This window comes from Myxocyprinus asiaticus, chromosome 41 (assembly GCF_019703515.2).
Source record: "Myxocyprinus asiaticus isolate MX2 ecotype Aquarium Trade chromosome 41, UBuf_Myxa_2, whole genome shotgun sequence".
In the NCBI taxonomy this organism is placed as follows: domain Eukaryota; kingdom Metazoa; phylum Chordata; class Actinopteri; order Cypriniformes; family Catostomidae; genus Myxocyprinus; species Myxocyprinus asiaticus.
The window spans coordinates 12015537-12027649 of NC_059384.1; the positions used below are offsets into that span (position 1 = coordinate 12015537).

Here is a 12113-nt window from a genome sequence, read left to right on the forward strand (position 1 = left end):
TATTCTGGGCTCAATACAAGTTAAGCTCAATCGACAGCATTTGTGACACTTATTACCACAAAAAAATAATTTTGACTTGCCCTTCCTTTTCTTGTGTCTGGGTTCAAGTGAGGCACTTAAAATGAAAGTGAATGGGGCCAATCTGTAAACTTTTGAAACAGTATTTTAACGTATATCCACAAGATGTAACAATATGCGTGTTAATGTGATTTTAGTGTGAAAAAAATCACTTATTTTTTTTCTCTGAAAAGTTATAGCTAATTTTACAACTTCCTTGCCGTGATGATTTAATGTAAACAAACCCTAAAATTACTGTTTAAATGACTATTTAAACAACTTTACAGCTCAAATAATACATGAGATTTATAAAATTATAAGCTTCACATTTCTGTATTTTGACCCTCCAAAAAGTGGCGCCATTTATTCCATTGTAAGTGCCTCACTGTAACCTCGATTACATTTCGATTACATACAGTTTCTTTTTTTTTTAAGAAAAGGATGGACGAGTCTAAATAATTTTTTGTGGTAATCAGCATTATGCCACAAATGCTGTTGATTGATCTTAACTACTGAACCCGGAATATTCCTTTAAACTTCAACTATCAACAGGCTCCAAGTCCAGTGGTTTCTTTAATGTTTAAGTGCATTACTTGAGACTTTATATGAACTGATTTTATAATATTCATTTAGTGCAATATAACTGCAATGCATTGCTTTTGTGTAGCATAACCCTGGAACATAGGGTTTATGCTAACCTTAAATAACATACACATGAATATCTTATCAGAACATCAGTGTTTAGAGTCAAAAGAAATATGTGCCTTTTGAGATTTGTTTCAGGGCAAGAGTACTGCTGGTTGAGTCATACTTAATAGGTATTCAGAGCCCACTCTGCCTTCTGACTGTAGTGTGTGTGTGTGTGTACATGAGCAAATTTGTGCTTAGCTGTGTCCCAAACTATGCACTTACAAAATATACTATGCACTCAGCCATGTAGTGTATGAATTTTCAAAGTATAGTATCGTCCCAAATGGAACACAACGGATTTTACTATACAGAAGCATTCGATGTCTATCAGCTGACGGAAGTGACGTTTCAAACCCAAGCGTTGTGTTGCCGCTAGCTTTAGCGCGCTATCCACCCTCAGTTCAACACTTATATCTCAATAATATACATATTCACACTGTATGGTATGATGGTAAAGCTTTTAACTCACTTTCGTAAGGTGCTGTCTTCACAGAAGTTTCGCTAGTTGTCATATTCTTCATTATTTACAATTGTTTTGCCAGATCACCGTCGCTGCCAATAACTCCGCCCCTTCCGCTATGTACGGCAAGCTGAGTGCACGAAGTGTCCAACATTCCACACTCCGTTTTTACGTTTGAAAAGTGCATCGTACGGGTACTTGAAGTACGCTTCTTTTTGTTGCATTTTCAGTGTAAACATACTACTCGCATTACTTACACTTCAAAATGACGTAAAATAGTGCAGAAGTGTGCTGTTTGGGACGCACCTATAGTCTTGGGGAGTTAAAATATTTGTTGAGAAATCATCATAACAATTACGGAGTTTAAGTTGGTTGAATGTTGATGGATGCATGTAAGCAGAATGCATTTGTGTGTGTAAATACTGGCTAAAGGTAGCCACCCCATTATATTTGTATATGTTTAAATGAATATTCCGTGTTCAAAATAAGTTAAGCTCAATCAACAGCATTTGTGGGATAATGTTGATTTGTATCAAAACTAATTTACACTCGTCCCTTTTCTTAATAAATTAAAAATAAAAGCAAACATCGAGGTTACAGTGAGGCACTTACAATGGAAGTGAATGGGGCCAATTTTTTGGAGGGTTTAAAGGCAGAAATGTGATATAATTTTATAAAAACACAAATTAATTCTTCTGTTAAAACTCATGTATTATTTGAGCTGTAAAGTTGTTTAATCTGTCATTTTTACACACTTTTTTTTTTTGATGACTTTACATATTCATGGAAACAAAACTGTAAAATTGGTTATAACTTTACACAGAAAAGGTTAGTAAGAAATTTTATCACACTAAAATTATGTTAACATGAATATTGTTTACATCTTGTGACTATGCTTTTGAAATAGTGAGTATTTTAACATTTACAGATTGTCCCCATTCACTTCCATTGTAAGTGCCTCACTGGAAGCCAGATTTCTGCCTTTTTTTTTTTTTTTTTTTTTTTTTTTAAAGAAAAGTTTAAATAAATTTTTTGTGGTAATCAGTATTATGCCACAAACTATGTCGATTGAGCTTAACTTGAATTGAACCTGGAATATTACTTTAAATGGGAAAGTTAGTGAACGCCTCTCAATTATTTTAATTATTAATGATCTTATGTAATAAGTTTTAAATGTTGCACTAAAATATAATGGGAAATAAACTAATTTAACTCGTTTCCAAAAGTGTTATAAGTGAGACAAAAGCCATGTACCTGTGAAATACTATGCAACAACTCAATATTCAGATGCACTTACATAGAAAATTGCATTGCTATATTACATTGCTATATAATGTGGTTTTAACATATATGACAACCCATATAAACTCAACTGCAAATCATATAAAACTCCTAAAAAGTTCACGTTGAAGTCACTCCGACCGGCAGCCAATCAGAGGCGTGGAAATTACAACAAACCCTCGCACTGACAACGTCACTTCCTCTTTCAAGCCAAACTCACCAAGATGGCACCGGTACGTGTTGGTCTGGAGACAAGGTTTTTTTTTTTTTTTTTTTTTTAATCATTAGATGTATTATATTTGTTATTTTATTTATTTTTTGTCAATTGAATATCAGTGATGTGATATTTGCAAGTAAAAATTTTCCCGAGTTGTTTATTGTAGATTTGATAATTTACAAATTCATGAATTTGACTTACTATCGGAAGACACGTGGACGAACCCGTTAGCATGACAGAACCGTTTATACATACTTTTATGCCCTTTACTGAAATGGCAGTAAATCAGTTATTAGTGTGTTTCTTTGTTTCTGTTGATAACGGCAATAAATGTATAGGATACGTAATGCGTATAATATATGTAATACGAACGAAGAATGCAGTGTTTATATGTTTCATAAGTTGACGTTTAAGTACATATTTATTTAAAGCATTCATTGTTTCTTTATTTAGAAAAGGCAGCCTGTTGTGAAAAGGAACAAAAAGGGTGCTTGCTGGAAGTTCACCCTGGACTGCACTCACCCTGTGGAGGATGGGATTCTTGATTCTGCCAATTTTGTAAGTTGGATTAAAGCAAACAAATGATAGCACCTCTATTAATGATCAGGGTTCCCACTATCATGGAAAATTTGGTAACATACGAGGAATTTATTTTCCAGAAAGTCATAGAAATTTATATTTCTAAACTGGAAATTTTTAAACTGACCAAAAAAAACGTCCTGAGATTTGACACTACTTATTTTTGTTTATAGCTATTCATTCTGGGGTATTTACGCTGACTACCACACCTGGAGTCGCGAGTTCGAATCCAGGGCGTTCTGAGTGACTCCAGCCAGGTCCCTTAAGCAACCAAATTGGCCTGGTTGCTAGGGAGGGTAGAGTCACAAGGGGAAACCTCCTCGTGGTCGCTATAATGTGTGGTTCTCAGTGGGGCACATGGTGAGTTGTGCGTGGATGCTGCGGAGAATAGTGTGGGCCTCCACATGCGCTATGTCTCCACGGTAACGCGCTCAACAAGCCACGTGATAAGTTGTGCGGATTGACAGTCTCAGATGCGGAGGAAACTGAGATTCGTCCTCCACCACCCGGATTGAGGCGAGTCACTACGCCACCACGAGGACTTAGAGCGCATTGGGAAGTAGGCATTCCAAATTGGGGAGAAGAAAAAAAGCTATTCATTCTGAGAATTGTTGTTACCTGACATACAAATTAAAATCTGCCCCAACAATATTGTTGTTATTCTTTAAAATCCTGAAAATCAAATGACTGGAAAATGTAAGGTCAAAAAAATGTGTGAACCCTGGATGGTGCTATAATTGTTTTGTGAATTGTTTGAAATGTGTCCAGGTAGTCGCATCTCTAATGTTGTGTCACAAACTAGGGTCATCTTCCCTAGTTGAATGCCTAGGGCTCTCTTCCCTAGTGTGGTCATGTTGTTTTATCACTAACAGGAAACATTTCTGAAAGAGAAGGTGAAGGTTAATGGCAAAACAGGCAACCTGGGAAATGTAGTGCAAATTGTGCGTCAGAAGAACAAAATCAACGTCACGTCAGAGAAGCAGTTCTCTAAAAGGTGAGATCTGTTTCATCAACCGGTTCTGCTGTTGGGTTGCAATATTTTTGTTTAAAAATAAATGATAACCTTGTATTCCTCAGGTATCTCAAGTACCTCACTAAGAAGTACTTGAAAAAGAACAACCTACGAGACTGGCTGAGGGTGGTGGCGTCGGATAAGGAAAGCTACGAGCTGCGCTACTTCCAGATCAGTCAAGATGATGAAGAATCTGATGCTGATGAATGAAGACTCGGTCTTTAAATGTTTAATGGGTGTGTCAGTGTCCTGTAAAAGCTGTCTCATCTTCAAATGCAGGACTTGATATCTACTTGTTAATAAAAAAAAAACTGAAATCAAGTGCCTTTCTTTAATTCTTGCACATTGCTAAGTTAAATGCTTAGAAATTTGGTCTTAAAATAGTTTGTCTTCATTCTAAGTGAATGGTTTCTGTAAAGAGCTTGATTGTAAATCAAGGTGTCATGCTGCCAGTGGTGTCTGATAAGGAGAGTGACTATATCACCAATGTGATGAAATTACCTATTAATCATTGCACTAGTAAAACAATGCATGCAGGAGGGAGGTTTCTGCAGTATAATCCACACAGGCAATATCCCTTGAATGAAGAAACCATTGCTGCTTCAGTTATGAAAGCTAACATAGGTTTAGATTGTAGAGTTTTATTACAAAGTCTCTTAGAGGACAGGGATGGGATTTTTTTTTCTGAAATAGTTTTTGCATTCCCTCACAATAAATTTACAATAGTTTAACTCTAGTAATCAAATCTTAACCTTGATCTTTGTAGTAAAAACATAGTAATAAAGGAAGATGAAAACTATGGTAATAAAAATCATAATTTTGTGATTATGGTTTTAATACAAATACCATGGTATTTGTAGTAAAACCATAGTAACCACAAAAATTACCAATAATTAAAACCTGTATGTACCTGTATATTGTATGGATACAGTATACTGTATTAAAACCATGGTTTCCGCAAAAAGAAAAAAAAGGTTACTTAGTTACTACAGTAAAACCATGGTTTCTGCCAAAACAAAAAACAAAACATGGTTTGTCTAAAACAGTCATGGTTACTACAATATTACTAGGATATTTACTGCCAAAATGCTATGGTTACTACATGTGTGGTTACTAGTTAAACTATGGTATTTGTATAGTAAAACCGTAATGACTGTAAAATTATGATTTTTCTGACCATAGTTTTCATTTTCCTGTATTATCACTATGGTTTCACAATGAATATCATGGTTAAAATATGGTTACTGTAGTAAAACAATGGTACATTTATTGCGAGGACACATAAAACAATTTTTGAAAAAAATGACGGATGCCTTCAGCATTCTTAGAAATTAAGAGACTCAGCATCTTTGTTCTTTCATATTTAATAGTTTGAGTATTTGATGTTGGGTTTCAGGTAAATAATACAACAATTGTTGCTTTGATAAAGTTTCATGAAATTGAGTAGGAGTATTTTTGTTTGAAGAAGGCTATTCATATAATTATATAAACACTCATAAATAACTTTATAGAACATAAAATTAAGTTTGAATAAATATGGACAGCTGAAATTACACTGGAATTCACAATTACAATGTTGTAAGATGAAACAAATGGCCAAAGTAATCACTGGGACTGATAGTGATCTATCATTTGAAGTTTACTCTCACAGAGATCGCTTTTAGATCTTTCATCATATTCTTCACCTAAGGTCAAAGGTTGAAAATCTTATCAGTAGATATAGTGGTAGAGCAGTAGAAGGGTCAGGAATTAAATACATTAGCATTGTTAAGAGCACCAAGACTACAAAGTCCTCCATCAGTGGAAGGCTGAGAACAAGAGAGCACTGCTTATTCCCAAGATGTTAACTACAGTTGAGCAAAGAGAAGAGAATGAAGCAACGCTATGGTCCAGCACAGAGAAGAAACGTATTAGAGAGCGATTTCGTGCTACTTTGGCAGGGCTCCTGGAGCTGGAAGTCCTGAGGGTCAGACACAAAGTAATGGTGGAGACAGTCCTGGGAAAAACTGAAGTCCATTTTGACCATTTTGAAGATGTAACCAATGCAACAAATATCCAACAAGGACAGTATCAATACTGGGTGGATAAAGGCTCCTATAGACTAAAACTTAGGCGCAGTGTTTCTGAAGATGCTGTCCACGACACTAGAAAAGCCAGAGGATTTTGGTCATGTTCAAGTCATTCATCTGAGGATCTGCTTTATCACCAGTGTCTTAAGGAAAGAAGCTGGCATTACCACGATCTTCCTACAAATATGGAAAGCCAGTCAAGGGTTAGCTCTGGCTTCTGTGAGAGTGACTTTGGGGACGTTTTTACCCCTAGTGATAATGATACCGTCAGCTCTCTTTCCACCTCCTTGGCATCTTTAAGATACAAGAATTCCTTGGGAGAGGCGGAATGTTTTAGGATTGATGGATCTCCAAGGCCCCAACCCATTTTATTGCAGACCAAAGAGGCACATAGGATGCGAAGTCATGCTGAGGTTCGATCCCATTTGTCCGATGAGGCGATTCCTGAAGATGGCTTCCTATCTGTGGCGGATTTGTTTCCAGACTCGCACTGGCCAGAAGTTTCAGACATCCTTCAGCCCAAAATGGTCTTGAAGCCTTCATACCGTTCTGATCTTCCAGGCCACCGGGGCATGGAAGTGTATCGCTATCCAAGTCCACTGCATGCTGTGGCCCTGCAAAGCCCCCTTTATGCTCCACACAGCCCCCTCAACAACAGGAAAAAGAATGGAAGACACTTTTCAAGAAATTCAAAGTCAAGTTTCTTGAGTTCTTTGAACTCAAGCTCTTTTCTAGGACAGGGCTCTGCTCATCCCTTGAAGATTTCAGCACATTGTTGCTGCCTTGCAAAATCCACCTATTTATCATCTAACCAACTCTTGAATCACAGATGTGAACAGATAATTTTGAAACGGGCCCGAATTCAATGCCACAGCCATACTGCTGCAACAACAGGTGGAGGGATGCATTCACGGCTAAAGAGAAGCATGCACCGCACAAGTTCCTTGGTCAAAAACAAATCATCCGTTTATTCTTTTCAATCCACAAGTCTGCAGAGAAAGAGAGAAGATATAAATGTTTGTGAGACTGCAATGACAACTGTGTCCATTATGACTAGGAGACAAACAGTTGCTTTGACCAATCTGAACATGTACAACCAAAACAGTGATGGAGTCCAAAGTGTTGCTCCTCTTTAGTGAAATTATAGTTAATCCTGGATTGGGAAAGTACCCAGCCAATGAGCTCTGCATTGGAGGGACATTTTAGAGCAGTTTAATGGACAAACGCAGATGTAAGTCTTGAGTGGCTGGAGTTAACAAAGTGTAAGCAAAGAGCTAATATGCATTATGACACAGAGCTGCAAACTACAGAAATATTGCTCAGCAATGCTGTCACAATGTTCAACAAATATTAAATATGGTTAGTGATTCAAAATAACACTGATTAAACATTGTTAAATATAATCAATGCTTGTTAAATCTTTCAACATGTGATTAAACAGACTGGACATGAGAAAAAAATCCTGCCTTTTCTCTATTTTCTACACCACTGTTAGATGTTGTATATATTTTGTTTTCTAATCTTTTTGAGAGAAAGCTCAGCCTATAAATGTAAATGATGCCATGACAAAAACCTTTCCACAACCTGAAAAGAAAGGCATATAGAAGGATATAGCTGCAGGCAGTGCTTTAAGAAGGGGCGGGAGCTCCAAACGCCCTCTTTTGGAGTTGGCGCAACCCCCTTTTTTGAGTAACCCTGCCCTCTTTTGGAGATTCCGCCCCAATTTGGAGGTCTCTGGCAGGGCGGGGTTACTCCATCTCTGCTCTGCCTGCAGCTATATCCTCCTCCTGTCACGAAACCTGAACAGCCAAGCTAATTCGCCCAATAGACCTTATTTACAGTAGGGCCATCTTTGATTTTTGACATGAATAAAAACGAGGCTATGAGGGATAGACATACCGTCTCCTCAATATAGCTCAACCCGGTAGTCTAATTCACCATAGGTTCCCTTGGAATTTTCCTAAAGGTTTTTATAAAGGGGTTTTTGAACTTATGTGTAAAATATGGTCTGTGGCAAACATTACTTGTGGATATGTTGGCGTTTTGTTCTACAACATAAATCACACACAGTCATACCTCAAACATGAATTCTGAAGCCGCCGTGTGTTTTTTTAACTGTGTGTAATTTATGTTGTAGAACAAAACACCCACTTAACGTAAAGTTATGTTTACCAAAGACTTTATTTTCTCATAAGTTCAAAAACCCCATTATAAAAACCCACAGGAAAATCCAGAGGAAACCTATGGCGAATTCTTTTCTGGGTTTTTGGACTACAAGCTGAACAGCTCTATGACATGCACTATATAAAGCTATCAAAAGCACATCACATCTAATATTCCACAACTCTTATTGTCTGGAGTTTTTTGTCTGCTGAAATTTCTTGGAAAGATATTTTTCAATGTTTCGTCTGTGGAACGATCCAAAAACATTTTAAACAACTGTACAACCCATTGAAGAAACTGAAGCCTATCAGTCACAGCTTCGTTGTCATTCCCATCAAAAATCAAAGATGGCGCTGCTGTGAATAAGGTCTATAGACTGATCATGTTATTCACCAGATGCGGCAGAAATCCAAATGGTTTTGCACAGGTGGACAGATATGCTAACTGTTTTGGAATCTTCGCTGCTTTATTTCGTTAGTTTTAAGAGTTTAGTCCTCTTTTCGACAATCAGTTTCTACAATTTCAACAAGCATTCTAACTACTACGTAAACCTCTGGGGAAAAAACAATAACAGACGTTAAAGCATTTTGTCTCCTTTTAAAATCTAACAAACTTTCACAATCTAGCTCACATGCAGTTGGTCAGACAATGCTATAAAATGTTCAGCTCTTCAATGCCAAAAATATTTTTCCACTGACCGGGTCTATAGTGGGCAAGTGGGCAAAGATACAACTTTTTTCACAAGAATTTTTACCTCCTTGTGTCAGATGTGTTAAGCAAGAGCTCTTCCTTCAGAAAAAAAAACTTTCATGATTAATATGTGTAATTCCCAGGGGTTAACTTTGGGAACATACACATTGAAAACTGGGTCCTTACCAGTGTGATGATCGGCAGGAAAGTGATCCTTGGGGGATGGAAGTCGGCTGGTGCACCCTCATTCCATGAGTGGTGCACCGAATTGGGCCTTTGAAAAGATGTTGCATAGGCGGCTGGGCAGCTTGGGTGCCTTTGAGAAGAAGTGGGGCACTTATTTGGCCTTCTTGGAGGGTGCCAGGGAGGAACAGTGGAGAGGGACAGTTTGAATGGTGTGTATGTAATTAATTGATGTGTGGAACCCTTTTTCTTTTTTGTTGGGCAATTTTTTGTTGTTTTTATATCTAAGTATTTATTTTTTTTATTTATTTTTTTGGACTGTTTGCTTGTATGTGTGTCTGTTATTATTCTTTGTCTGACCACTGGGTTGTGGGTGGGTGCGTGGGTGGGTAGGGGGAAGCAGGGTATATTTTGTTGAAAATTGATTCCGTGTTTTCATGTGCTGTTTATGTTGATATGTGTGTGGAATCAATAAATATTGTTAATGACAAAAAAAATATGTGCAATTCCAACTGATAAAAACTTAATCTCTGGGATCCTGCAGGTTTCAATGAAATTTTGAAATTATAGATACTGGGAAGAGTGTTGTGTATCTTCAAGTGCAAAAGCCATTATACTATGCCAAAATTCTCATCTGACTACTGGAGTTAAATATGGGAGTTAGGGACTCCAGCCAGGGAAAACCTGAACCATATTTCCAAGTATTTATTAATAAAATCATGGCAAAAACTTCAATAGCTAAAATATACCTTGTATCACTGTTACCAGAAATATCTTAACAAGTTTGGTGATCTTCCATGGTCTGTGTGTTCTAGAAAACATTAACTATGTCTACTGCCAAATAAAGAATATTTTGGGTGGGGGAGAATTTGTATCAGCACCAATTTCCTTCCTGTCTAAATTTAAACCCCCAGCAGCTCTTTGCAGATGCTGTCTTACCAAAACCAACAACACATTTCATAATGTTTATGATGAATTGACATGAAGACACATGGGCCATGAAATAATGAAATGTGTGCTTTTTTGTTCTTATCAGGTTGAAATATATTCTGCACACTTTGAAACTTTGATGTGATGCCATATTGGTGCATACATTATGCTTTAAGGGGCTGATGTAGTTGAGCAGTAATTATAGCAACCATGACTCATCTTTGGCTGATTTAGATCTCTCCCTTTCAGTGTTGGGTTTAATCCAATTACAAAGTAATTAGTTACTGTAATCTAATTACATTTAAGTAAAGAAGTAGTGTATTGCATAACATTTTAAATTCTTGTAATCAGATTTCAGTTACTGACTTTCAATTAATTTAATTACTTTCAAGTATATTATAGGGTTATGCTTATTTCTAATACATTATTTATGTAGAATACGTGAATTATGACCCCGTAACTAGTCGATGTGAAGGAGAAATATGAGGTGCTGAGTGTATGAATTGTGTGTAACAATGAACAAAAAAATAAATATAGACATTATTTTGAATTTGTTTAGCAGAAAAGTGTTTTAGAAAGCAACTTTAAAGTAATGAGCAATGTGATTACTTTTCAATGAAGTAATAAGCAAAGTAATCTGATTTTGACAATTTTAGAGAAATAATTAGTCATTTGTAGTGGATTACTATTTTTAAGTAATTTACCCAACACTGCTCCCTTTTACGTCTAGGCATTGCACTCATTCTTCAAAACAAAATTTTTTTTTTCTCCCCTTTTTCTCCCCAATTTGGACTCTAAGTCCTCGTGGTGGTGTAGTGACTCGCCTCGATCTGGGTGGTGGAGGATGAATCTCAGTTGCCTCTGCATCTGAGACCGTCAACCCGCGCATCTAATCACGTGGCTTGTTGAGTGCGTTACCGCGGAGACATAGTGCGTGTGGAGGCTTCACGCTAGTATCCGTGGCATCCACGCACAACTCACCACGCATCCCACCGAAAGTGAACCACATTATTGTGACCACGAGGAGGTTACCCCATGTGACTCTACCCTCCCTAGCAACCGGGCCAATTTGGTTGCTTAGGAGACCTGGCTGGAGTCACTCAGCACGCATTGGGATTTGAACTCGCGAATTCCAGGGGTGGTAGTCAGCATCTTTACTCGCTGAGCTATCCAGGCCCCCCAAAAACTAACTTTTATTTAAAGGGAATTCTCTAGGAAGAGCATTAAGCACTATGAACAATAGTGGCAAGATAATTTCCCATTTTACAAGTAAAAACAATTACTGACCTTATTTACAGGTCATCAGTGCTGAAAGTGATACATATGGCCTCAAAGGATTGTTTTCAGTCTCTTCACTCCAGTTTTGTCTAAAAGCCTTAAAATAGGATAAAAAAAGATATGATCAGAAACAAAAAAAAAAAAAAAAAAAATACATACATGCATACATACATACATACATATCTATATATATATATATATATATATATATATATCTATATATATATATATATATATATATATATATATATATATATATATATATATATATATATATATATATATACACACATATGGCATGGAATACAATATTATATCTGATAATTGGTTAACATGAATGTAATTAAAGGCATTGCATTGAGAGAGATGACCAGTACTGGTAAATGCTTTGCTTCATGTTAGTTTATGGATCTAACTGCAGAATCATTTGACATGAATTAGCATGGGACCACTGCAGATGTCAAAATGGATTTGTTTTGTATAGTCACTATAGTGCAATTGATC

The 12113-nt window shown here is 36.7% G+C and overlaps 1 protein-coding gene across 1 annotated transcript; it reads left to right on the forward strand.

The window, feature by feature from the left end:
- The first annotated feature begins 2659 nt into the window (after positions 1-2659).
- On the forward strand, positions 2660-4617 carry rpl22l1 (ribosomal protein L22-like 1). Its single transcript, XM_051682169.1, has 4 exons — positions 2660-2721; positions 3159-3263; positions 4157-4278; positions 4362-4617. The coding sequence occupies exons 1-4, from the start codon at positions 2713-2715 to the stop codon at positions 4504-4506; spliced, it is 381 nt and encodes a 126-aa protein (XP_051538129.1). The 5' UTR covers positions 2660-2712; the 3' UTR covers positions 4507-4617.
- Positions 4618-12113: the final 7496 nt, after the last annotated feature.

Coding starts and splice junctions, on each gene's coding strand:
- rpl22l1 (XM_051682169.1), top strand. Junction 3,264..4,156: donor TTCTTGATTCTGCCAATTTT/GTAAGTTGGATT, acceptor TATCACTAACAG/GAAACATTTCTGAAAGAGAA. Junction 4,279..4,361: donor GAGAAGCAGTTCTCTAAAAG/GTGAGATCTGTT, acceptor TGTATTCCTCAG/GTATCTCAAGTACCTCACTA.